We start from the raw sequence: 12547 nt of genomic DNA on the forward strand, positions 1-12547 counted from the left end.
TGAATTTAAAGTTATTTATATACTACTACTATATATACCATTATATACTGTGTTATAGGATTTTGGTTTTGTCTATATATTTTCTTATGCTTTATTTTGCTGTCTAGTTTTCATTCATTTTGACTTGAAGGACTCCCTTTAGCAGTTCTAGTAAGGCAGGTATATTGGTGATAAACATTCTCATTTTTTATCTTGGCAGGTCTTTATTTCTCCATCATTCTTGAAGTAGTTTTCCAGATCTAGTATTCAAGGCTGCTTTTTTTTCTTCTTCTTCTTCTTGCACTTTGAATATATCAACCCACACTCTTCTACAAAATGTTTCTACTGAGAAATCCACTGATAATCTTATGGGAGTTTCCATATACATGATGAGTAACTTTTCTGTTGCTGCTTTCAAGATTATTTCTTTGTGTTTGGCCATTTGATTATGATATATCTCAATATGGGCCTCTTTGGGTTCACCTTCATTGGAATATTTGGAGGTTCTTGAATGTATATGTTCATTTACTTACTCAAATTTGGGAAGTTTTCAGCCCTATTTTCTCTCTCTTCTCTTTCTGAGACTTCCATAATGCTTATATTGGTCTGCTTAATGGTATTCTATAAATCCTTTAGGCATTCTTTTTGTTCTTCTGGCTTGATAATTTTCATATTACCTATCTTCAAGTTTGCTGATTCTTTCTACTGATTGTCTTCCGTTGATCCCTCCTTCTAATAAAGTTTTTCAATTCAGCATTTTCCTCCAAAATATCTTTTTGGTTCTTTTTTGTAGTTGCTCTTTATTGATATTCTGATTTCATTCATTCATCATTTTCCTGATTTTATTTAGTTGTCTGTATACTCTTATAGTGCATTAAGCCTCTTTAAGACAATTGTTCTGAACTGTCAGATAATTCACAGATATCCATTTCTTTAGGGTCAGTTTTTGAAGGTGTTTTTAATTCCTCAATTGGGCCATATTTCACTATTTCTTTGTGTTTCTTGTTATATCTTGTTTTGAATTTAGCATTACAGCCTTGTCTTATGAACTGGCTTTGTATAGGGGAAGACCTTCACCAATCAGTCCAGGTAGAGATCATGGGGGCTTCTCAAACCTTTAAGGAGGATGTGTCTTTTTTGGGCTTGTGTGTATAATTTCCTAATTAGAGAGGTTTCTGGTTTATCAGTGGCTTGTCTTCTGCTCCCTCTACTGTCTGCCGGCAGCACGGCAAGTTTTTGGTGCTTCAACAAACCACTGAGCTCTTTTGTTCTCTGCCCTCAGGCGTCCATGTTTCCATCAGTACTTTAGATTCTGTCTTACCTGAGTCAGTCTCTTGGGGATCCCCCTGAAAAGGAGGAACACTGAATGTACATTCTGCTTTTCTATTTCCCTCTCATGAAAGAAGATGCAAGTTGGGCTTTCCACCTGAATATGAGCTGTGACAATTTGGGGGAGGAGATGACACAATTGAAATGAAATGAGATGGCTGTGGCTATTCTGGACTTTCAGCTTGCCTGGGATACTATGATTTCCTAAATAATTTCTGGGGTTTTCATGAAGGTTTTTTGGAACATATCCTGTTGTTACATATGGGCTACCTATTCTGACATCTTGCTGATGTCACTCTCCATTGATTATTTTATGGAGTATTTTCCCATTGTTTTTCTCCTAATCTAACTATACTGTTATGTTTGAAGTAAGTATATTGAAATAGCATATAGTTAGGTCATGTTTTTAATCCACTCTGCCAATTTGTGCATTTGAAGTGGTGTATTTAGACTGTTTATATATTTTTTATTTTATTATGTTAACCACCATACATTACATCATTAATTTTTGATGTAGTGTTCCATGATTCATTGTTTGCACATAACACCCAGTGCTCCATTCCATACATGACCTCTTTAATACCCATCACCAGGCTAACCCACCCTCCCACCCCCCTCCCCTCTAGAATGCTGTTTGTTTCTCAGAGTCCATAATCTCTCATGGTTTGTCTCCCCCTCCGATTTATATTTAATGGAATCATTGATATTGTTAGGGCTTCTTTCCCCCCCTCACACACACACTCTTTTCCCCTGCATTTTTATGGATTTCTTCAATTATTTAATACATCCTTATGATGTGTCAATAATGTTTTTTAGTGTATCTTTTTGTATATTTTTTAATGGTTGCTTTACTTGTCACAGGCTTCTTGTGTCATCATTACTACTATTTTGAGGTAACTATAAAAACCTTGCTCCCTTTACCTCACTTTATCCTCTCTCATTTGTAATTGACTTAAATATTTCCTCTAGGATATTTTTGTCAGGGATAGGATTCTGGATTGCCAGTTGTTTTATTTCAGCATTTGAAACAGATCAGATTTTCTTCTGGCATCCATGGTTTCTGATGAGAAATCCACTGTCATCCAATTGGTTTTGCACTGTTTGTACTGCATCATTTGTCTTGTTGCTTTCATGATTTTTTACTTGGTGTTTAGTGTTCAGAAGTTTGACTATGATGTGTCTTGTAGATTACCTGTTCATTCAGCTTCTGGAATCTATAGGATTAGACATGTCTATTGCCAAATTTAGGAAGTTTTCAGCTATTATTTTTTATGTAATTTTTCAGCCTTGTTATCTTTCTTCTTTCCTTCCTCGCTGGACTTGCAGTGACCCAAGAAGAGGGAAATGTGTGGCTCCTCATTACTGCTGGGTGTTGTTTGGAATTATGGTTCCCCACATGATCTCCTCTAAAACTATAGGTGATGGGTTTCATTACCAACCAGCAGGGTTAAAAGTTCCCTATTCAGCTTTTGCTCAATGTCAGAAACTGATGCTCTCCACTTAGCCTCTGCTGGAGTGGGTTGTTGTGGGCCATAGATTTTTCTGTGGTGGTTAGAGAGATTATTTTCTAACAGTTTTCTATCTTGATAGGTCCCCTTATATCATCCTTTGGCTAGAGAGTGCTAGCTTTTGTTGGGCTTTTTTTATTGTTTTATCTGTGCCCATTGGCAGTTCCAAGTTGCCAGCTACTTCAGCTCCAAGTCTGGGATATATGAAGTAAAAAGAAAACCTAACAAACTCACTATCATGTCATTTCTTGGGTGTTGGGGGGCCCTAGACAGCTTCACTTCTCTCCACCTTTTCCACTCATCTTATGTTTGTTTAATATATAATACCCAGGGCTTTGAGTAGTACTTAGTGGAAAAAATAGGAAAAAGTATCTGTTCTATATCTCATAAGAGGAGCTCTTTATAATCTTTTAAATATCTTTATCTGTTGTTATGTCTCTATTTTCATTCTTAATATTAGAGCATGAAGTCAGTTGCTATAGGAAGTAGTGATATTTCTGGTACTGCCTAGAGCACAATTATAGGAAAGGGTAAAAATTCAATAAAATCTTTTGTTGATGAATTGATGAAGTCATAAATCACATCCCACTTACCCAGTAATAATAATTTCTGGATATGTTTGTGTTCCAAGATTCCAAGCTCCTCCACTGATTGGCCACTCCTAAATAGATTATTCAGGAAGAATTTATGAGTTTTATTTTTTAAATTTAAATAACAAACATTTTAAATGAAAACATTTTAAAATAATAGCAAAAAATTCACTTAAAGGCAATAGCTGTAAAGTAACAAAGGATGAAGTGTGCAGCTATCTTTTAATTCTTTCATTGAACAAACAATTCCAAATGCACAATTCCATCTCCTTTAAAAATATAAATTTTAACAAATATTACCATTTACATAAAAAGTACTTTAAAAGTATTTTAATCATACAAATACAGTGTTGCTACATTTGCCGCATAGTCTGTGTACCACCAAACTATCATAGTTCTGTTTAACACAGAATACTACGTAAATTGTGCCCCCTTGAGTTGTCCATTCCAACAGCCTTGTGCAAATAGAAATCATAAAGAGGGAGTCTATTACTATTGTAAGTATTTGAATCCTGTAGTTAAATACAACAAAATGGAATTTAGAAAGTTGTTTAACAAATGACTGTTGTGTCTTGTTAACCACTGAATAACAATTAACTGAAAAGAGTTGACTCTTGGATTTTGTAAAACATAATCCTTCATCTAAAATAGTTAAAAACTACATTTTATGGTTCAAATATATATTTAGTATATAAATATATATGATAGGTAACTATATCTCAGTATATAAGTATATACTAAGTATATAAGAAATTTATACTCTTGTAGGCTTAAAGCTATGTAGCATTTAGGAAATTTAAATTTCACAAGTTATGTCTTTTATTGACAACAGCTTATGACTGCAAAAGAATTTAGTTCAAGTCTTCTTATATGGAAGGTCAAAAAGAACAGGAAATAGCATGATCATATAATATGAATATAAAGAAAACTTATTTTTAATTGTTACTTTTACCTTATTACTGTATCCTTGTTTTTTATGCTTGACTCCTACAGAGTAGAGTACTAGAATCAGATCTGGTGGGCAATCAGCAAAGTATGCTGTGCATGTAACTGGTGACTCATGAATGTCCATGGGATATGGATTTTCAAAGATTGGAAAACTAACAGATGAAGACAATATATTAGTGTTATTTTGCAAAGATAAAAAATGAAATCACTTTTATAAAACAAATCCTAAAATCTTCTAAATATTACATATTTCACTTAAGTATCATAAAACAAGGATCACATGAGCAAGAATCCTCTTTTAAGATTATCTGCAAAATGTAATATGAATACTGGTAGAATTTTACTTGAATAAATTCACCGTCTTTTCTGTAATTCCAAAATTTCACAGTGATACCACCTTGCTAATATGGATAGAATGAATTATGTTAAACTGAAAATGTATTCATCAAGTTGACTTATTAGTGAATGTATTAAAGCATATCAATTAGGTGTTTTATCTATGTACAGTTTCATGTAATTATATAATATAAATGTTAAAATATCTTAGTAATTTTGACATGTGTTTCCTAGTGAGGTAATACATACACAAGTGTTTCTGGTCTTTTGCAGGAATAATTGAAAGATGAGTTTGCTATGTAGGTGTGTGTATGATTATATATGTTTAAGATCATTTCCAAAGTAAACTTAACTAGAGAACATAGTGGGAATACGGACTTATGGATATAGTAAATTTCATATCCTCAAGCCTATCATAATTTTAAAAATGGATATCAGTATAGAACCACATTAAGAACTCTTATAGCCATAATATACCATGCACTTCTTATGTACCAGATGTAACAAGAACTGTAGTAGAAGGCATTGAGTATTAGTCTATGCTGCATGTGTTCTAGGTCTATATGTTCATGTTACAAGGTCATGGGGGCTAGTAAAAATAATTTTCCCCATATCATTAGGAACTGGTTAAAAACTTAGTCTAACCTCTGGAGAGTATGATATGTGTGTGTATTAGCAAGAATTTTTCTTCCCTCCGATCTGAAATACTGCAGATTTCTATCCCAGATAAGAATAGTGGTATATGCAAAATCAGGTGGAAAGGAGCAAGTTGAATTTAATAAATGACATATATGATAAAGGGTTAGTATCCAAAATATATAAAGAAATTATATGACTCAACACCCCAAAAGTAAATAATCCAATTAAAAGATGGGCTGAAGATATGAATAGACATTTTTCCAAATAAGACATTCAGATGGCCAACAGGCACATGGAAAAATGCTCAACATCAGTTATTATCAGGGAAATACAAATCAAAACTACAATGACCTATCACCTGTCAGAATGGTTAAAATCAACAACACAAGAAACAACAAGTGTTGGTGAGGATGCAGAGAAAGGGGAATGAGCTTCTTTCACTGTTGCTAGGAATGCAAACTGGTGTAGCCATGCTGGAAACAGTATGGAGATTCCTCAAAAAGTTAAAAACAGAGTTATCCTATGATCCAGCAATGCACTGCTAGGTATTTACTCAAATAATACAAAAATACTAATTTAAAGGGACACATGCACCCCAGTATTTATAGCAGCATTTTCTAAAATAGCCTAACTATGGATGCAGCCTAAGTGTCCACCAACTTTTGAATGGACAAAGAGGATATAGTATATATACACAATGGATTATTAGCCATAAAAAAGAATGATATCTTGCCATTTGCAATGACATGGATGGAGCTACAGAATATAATGCTAAGAGAAATAAGTCAGTCAGAGAAAGACAAATACTATATGATTTCACTCATATGTAAGAATTTAAGAAACAAAACAAATGAGCATAGGTAAAAAAAAGAGCAAACTAAGAAACAGACTGTTAACTATAGAGAACAAACTGATGGTTATCAGAGAGGAGGTGGGTAGGGGAATGGATTAAATAGGTGACAGAGATAAAGGAGTACAGTTGTGATGAGCACTGTGCATTGTATGGAAGTGCTGAATCACTATATTATACACGTGAAACTAATATTATACTGTATGTAAACTAATTGGAATTTAAATAAAAACTTGAAAAGTATAAAGTACTACCTGGACCCAGAAATAAATTAGAGAGATAGCAAGTAGGTTAAAATAGATGGATTGGCTGTTCTCTGTTTCTAGAGTAGAAATTAAACACTTCTGAGATTGATGAATTAGAAGTAAAATACATGAGTCACCTAATGACCACATCTATAACTTGGGATTTGATAATAGCAAGAGGTTACAATGGCAGACTCCTGACAAGGTGAACAATATCATGTAAATGGGGAAAATTACTTTAGTATATTGGCAAAGAGTAAAGAAAAAGATAAGTAAAAAATAACAAAATGTGTTATAAGAATTTAGATATGGAGATGTAAGCAAAGATATAAATCTAAGAAATCAAGAAGAAAAATTTGTAAGCCCTAATGCTTATTTTTATATAAACAATTAAATGGAAAAAAGGAGGGAAGGGAAGAAGAGTTAAATTACTTTGAAAAGGAGTATAATAAAGCTGCAATATAATAACATGAAACATGGTTAAAGGTAACTGAAAGGAAAGAGAATATGCTAAATTTCTTGTAATAGGCAATGATATGGGGATGTCACAAAGATTTTAAAACATCGTGTTGCTGAAGGTGAAATAAAAAGTAGCAAAAGGTTATTTCACATACTTATATAAACTAATGAAAAGCATAAGAATAAATGTATATACTGAAAACACTGAGTATTAAAGGTATAGTGGGCCTTGAAAGATATTAGCCAATTAGATAAGGTATAAGAAACCAAGAAATGTGGCACAGAAAGAAGAGTACCACTGAGATCAGAACAGTACATTTTAATAAAACCAATATTAAAGTTTAGAGGAAGAGACATAAATCCATACATGTATATAAAATTTAATCAAGTTTAATGTTGATAAATAGAATAGCCAGGCAGAATCAGTGATGATGATCTTATGGCCCTAATACTATATCCCTGATTTCAAAATACTGAAATATGTGCTGCAAATGAGCATAAAGTACTTTGGCTCTGACATTTTTTGGTAAAGATTTACTTATTTATTTGAGACAGAGAGAGCATGGTGGGGAGGAGCAGAGGGAGAGGGAGAATCTCCAGTAGACTCCCTGCTGAATGAGGAGCCCAATGCAGGGCTCAATTCCATAATCTTGAGATCATGAGCTGAGTTGAAATCAAGAGTCAGACACTTAACCAACTGAGCCACCCAGGTGCCCCTGTCTCTGACATTTTTAAATGACATAGAAAGTAGAACTCCCAGGTTGTAAGTCATTAAACAGAAATTTACTGAGAACCTACTCCATGTGCAGACAAAGCTCCTCCTTCATGATACCTATACTGTCTAGTAGAGAATCTTAAAAGCAATAATAAACAAATGGAAAATTTTATCTGTGTCAGAGCTATGAAGGAGAGGAGAAGGGAAGTATGCAAGTCTGTAATAGGATATTTGACCAAATTTTATAGGTAATGAAAAAAAAATTTTAATGAGGAATGATATCTGAGTTGTTTCTTATAGATAAGATGTTAAGAAGAAGAAAAAGGAAGGGAAAATTAATACATGCAGAGAAGAGAGAATGTACAAAACTTCTGCACGTATAAGGGCTTAGAGAAGATCAGTAGGTCTAGAGTATAGAATGAGGGAAAATCAGAGTCAGGAAGAAAATAGAAGAGTAGGAGGATCCTGAGCTCACTTTGTCCCACAGACAAGATAACTACATCTGTGCAATTAACTCTGAAAATGATCTAAAGACTGGCAGAACAAACTTTCCTTAGTCAATTACAGAGAAGAGCCACACTGAAAAAGGTAAGAGGGGCAGAGATGTAGTTGGGAACCAGATCCCTGGTAAGACTAAACACAAATGAGAGGGATACCAAGCATGGGGAGGCAAGAAGATTAGACCCCACACCAGGCATCCCAGGCACTGGGGATCTGCACTGAGAAGACGAGTCTCCATTTACACAGGGCTTTAAAAACCAATGGGGCTTAACTCCAAGAAAGACAGAGGGAGATAGGAAACTGAGTCCCTGCCTTTAAAGATCCAGCATAATAAAAAACCCCAACTGAGACACAGCACAGAAGCAGTTGTTTGAAAATTTACTAATCTCAAAATGTGCAATGGAGGGACAGCGATCTTCAGGAGACTTCTCCAAGAACAAGTGTTGGTGGGTGCCATTTTTCCTCGCATCCCCCAGCCTAGATAGCTGGACATTGCAAACCAGCCCTAACACTCTCCACATATCTTGCTAGAACTGTGTGCCCTACCCCATTCAACCCACCTGCAAAGCAGCTCCTGCCCCTTTACATCCTGCAATCATCCCTGGTAGGGACCAGTGCCACTCCAAAATGACTTCTACCCTGTGGAGAGGGGGTGATAACCCCACACAGCAGCATACCTACAATTCCAGCAACCAAGCCTTTTAGCGACTATGCAGAGAGAGCCCTGCTGGTCAGTGTATCCACAGTTATGGTAGAGATTGCAAAAACCTAGTCTAGTTCCTGGCCTCACCCATCAACAAAAGCCGTCTGTGGGCCAAAAAAGGAGAAAGCCCTGGCATGGGGTGTGCCTCTGCAGAGGCTAATTGTAGACAGCGAGGCTGCCTGTTGACCCCACCCACCTATAAGCCCACAGAGACCTTGGGCCCCTCAACATCACAGGGACCAAACCCTGTCCAGTGCACCCAGAGCAGGCAAAGTGGATCATTGCAGCTGACTGGGTTAAGGACAGATGCCACTCAGTCCACCCAACCCCTAGAGATTATACCCCAGGAACATCTAGCTCCGGTGACTAGGGGAAATATCACTAAAGGGCACCACAGGACCTCTTCTTCTTCTACATAAGGCCACTATTTTGAAGACCAGGTGATATAGCTGACCTCCATAATACAGTAAAACAAACAGAGTTAGACAAAATGAGACAGAGGGATATGTCCCAAAATGAAAGAACAAAATCACAGCAAAAGATCTAAGCAAAGCTGAGATAAGCAGTATGCCTGATAAAAATGCAAAGTAATGGTTATAAAGATATTCATTGGACTTCAAAAGAGAGTGGATGAATTCAGTGAGAACTTCAACAAAGAGACAGAAAATATAAAACAGAATCAGGCAGAGATGGAAAATTCAATAATTGAAATAAAAACATATTAGAGGTAATAAACAGCAGATTAGGGTAGGCAGAAGCATGGATAAATAATCTGGAAGACAGGGTATTAGAAAGCAAGCAACCAACCAAGAATAATGAAAAATGAAAACAGGTTAAGGGAACTCAGCAACATCATCAAGAGTATTAACATTCACAGTATAGGGATCCCAAAAGGAGAAGAGAAAGGAGGCATAAAACTTATTTGAAGAAATAATAGCTGAAAACTTCCCTAATCTGGGGAAGTAAACAGACATCCAGATACAGGAATCACAGAGAGCCCCTAACAAGATTAACCCAAGAAGGTCCATACCAAGACATATAATAATTAAAATGGCAAAAAGTCATGGAATTTTAAAAGCAACAAGAGAAAAAAAAAGTTACATAAAGGGAAATCCCATAAGGCTATCAGCTCAGTTTCAGCAGAAATTTTGTAGGCCAGAAGAGAGTGGTATGATATATTCAAAGTGCTGAAAGGGGAAAAAAAAAACACGTGCAACCAAGAATACTCTATCCAGCAAAGTTACCATTCAGAATAGGAGGAGAGAGAAAAAGTTTCCCAAACAAAAGTTAAAAGAGCTCATCACCACTACACCAGCCTTATAATAAATGTTAAAGGGAATTCTTTGAGTGGAAAGAAAAGGCTTTGACTAGAAAAAATTATGAAAGGAAGAAAGTTCACGGGTAGAAGCAAACATGTAATGAAGGTAGTAGATTAATCACTTATAAAGCCAGTATGGAGGTTAAAACACAAAAATAGAAAATTATATCTACAAAACCAATCAAGGTATATACAAAATAAAAATGTAAATTATGACATCATATACATAAAACATGGAGACAGATTAGAAATTTAATGCTTTTAGAATGCATTTAAACTTAAATGACCATCCAGTTAATATAGACTGCCATACCCATAAGATATTATATATGAACCTAATGGTAACCACAAATCAAAAACCTACAGTAGATACACACAAAATAAATAGAAAGTAATCCAAGCATAACACTAAAGAAAGCCATTAAATCACGAGAAGATCAGTAGGTCTAGAGTATAGAATGAGGGAAAATCAGAGTCAGGAAGAAGATAGAAGAGTAGGAGGACAGATTAGAAATTTAATGCTTTTAGAGAAGAGAGCAAGAGAAGAAGGGGACAGAGAAGAAATACAAAAACAACTAGGAAACAATTTACTTTAAAGGGGCTAACTGCTCCAATCAAAAGACTTACATGACTAAATGGTTAAAAAACAAGGCCCATCTATATGCTGCCTACAAGAGACTCACTTCAGATCTAAAGACACATACAGACTGAGAGTGAAGGGCTGAGAAAGCATAAAGCATGAAAGTGAAAGCAAAAACAAAACAAAGCCAGGGGTAGCAATACTTAGACAAAAAAAAAAGACTTTAAGACAAAGACTAATGAGAGAAAAAGTCACTACATAATGATAAAGGGAACATCCAAGAAGATGATATAACAATTTTAAATATCGATGCACCCAAATTGGAGCACCCAAATACATAAAGCACATATTAACAAACATAAAGGGAAAAAAAATCAAGTCATACGATAATAGTAGGGGACTTTACCACCCCACTTAAATGAATGGATAGGCCATCCAGACAGAAAATCTAGAGGAAATAGTGCCTTTGAATGACACAACAGACCAAATATATACAGATATATACAGATCATTCCATCCAAAGCCAGCAGAATACACATTCTTTTCAATTGCACATGGAACATTCTCCAAGGTAGATCATGTTAGGCCATAAAACAAGTCTCAATAAATTTAAGAGGCTTAGTATCATATTGAGCAACTTTTCTAACCACAATGATATGAAAATGAAAATCAACTGCAAGAAAATCTGGAAAGAAAAAACATATGGAGGCTAAACAAAATGCTACTAACCAACCAATGGGTTCAACCAAGAAATCAAAGAGGAAATCAAAAAATACATGGAGACAAATGAAAATAAAAACATAATAGTCCAAAATCTTTGGGACATGGGGTGCCTGGGTGGCTCAGTCAGTTAAGCGTCTGCCTTCGGCTCAGGTCATGATCCCAGGGTCCTGGGATTGAGCCCCCCGTCCAGCTCCCTGCTCAGTGGGGAGTCTGCTTCTCCCTCTGCCACTCCCCCTGCTTGTGTTCTCTTGTGCACACTCTCTTTCTCTGTCAAATAAATAAATAAAATCTTTTTAAAAAATCTTTGGGACACAGCAAAAGCAGTTGTAAGAGAGAAGTTTATAACAATACAGGCCTACCTCAAGAAATAAGAAAAACCTCAACCAACCTAATCTTATAAAAAAGAGCTAGAAAATGAAGAACAAACAAAGCTGAAAGCCAGTAGCTGAGAGGAAATATTAAAGATTAGAGAGAAATAAATAAAATAGAGACCAAAAAATCCACACACAATAGAAAAGATCAATTAAACCAGGAGCTGGTTCTTTATTTTTTTTTAAAGATTTTATTTATTTATTTGACAGAGAACACAAGCAGTGGGGAGTGGCAGAGGAAGAGGGAAAAGCAGGTTCCCTGCTGAGCAGGGAGCCTGAGTTGGGGCTCGACTCCAGGACCCTGGGATCATGACCTGAGCCGAAGGCAGATGCTTACTTAACCAACTGAGCCATCCAGGTGCCCCAGAACTGGTTCTTTAAAAAAAAATAAACAAAACTGATAAAACTTTTAGCCAGACTCATCAAGGGAAAAAGAGGAACGACTCACAAAATCAGAAATGAAGAAAAAATAACAACCAACACCACAGAAATACAAAGGATTATAAGAGAATATTATGAAAAATTATATACCAACCAATTGGACAACCTGGAAAAAAATGGATACATTTCTAGAAACATAATCCTCCACAACTGATTTAGGAAGATAGAAAATTTGAACAGACCTGTTACTAGTAATGGAATTGATTCAGTAGTCAAAAACTCCTAACAAACAAAACTCCACACTAGACAGCTTCATAGGCAAATTCTACCAAATATTTAAAGAAGAGTTAAACCTTTTCTTAAATGATTCTA

The 12547-nt window shown here is 35.4% G+C and overlaps 1 protein-coding gene across 1 annotated transcript in view; it reads right to left on the reverse strand.

The window, feature by feature from the left end:
* Positions 1-12547, reverse strand: part of STXBP5L (syntaxin binding protein 5 like) — a 428660-nt gene that overhangs the window by 151518 nt on the left and 264595 nt on the right. Inside the window, exons 13-14 of the mRNA XM_035000065.1 lie at positions 4359-4506; positions 3410-3477 (exon numbers count right to left, since the gene is read on the reverse strand). Of these exons, the coding sequence (XP_034855956.1) occupies positions 3410-3477; positions 4359-4506 (216 nt within the window). The remainder of the gene's footprint in view (positions 1-3409; positions 3478-4358; positions 4507-12547) is intronic.

This window comes from Mirounga leonina, unplaced genomic scaffold, assembly GCF_011800145.1.
Source record: "Mirounga leonina isolate KUSES-001 unplaced genomic scaffold, KU_Mleo_1.0 Mir_115, whole genome shotgun sequence".
Taxonomy (NCBI): Eukaryota; Metazoa; Chordata; class Mammalia; order Carnivora; family Phocidae; genus Mirounga; species Mirounga leonina.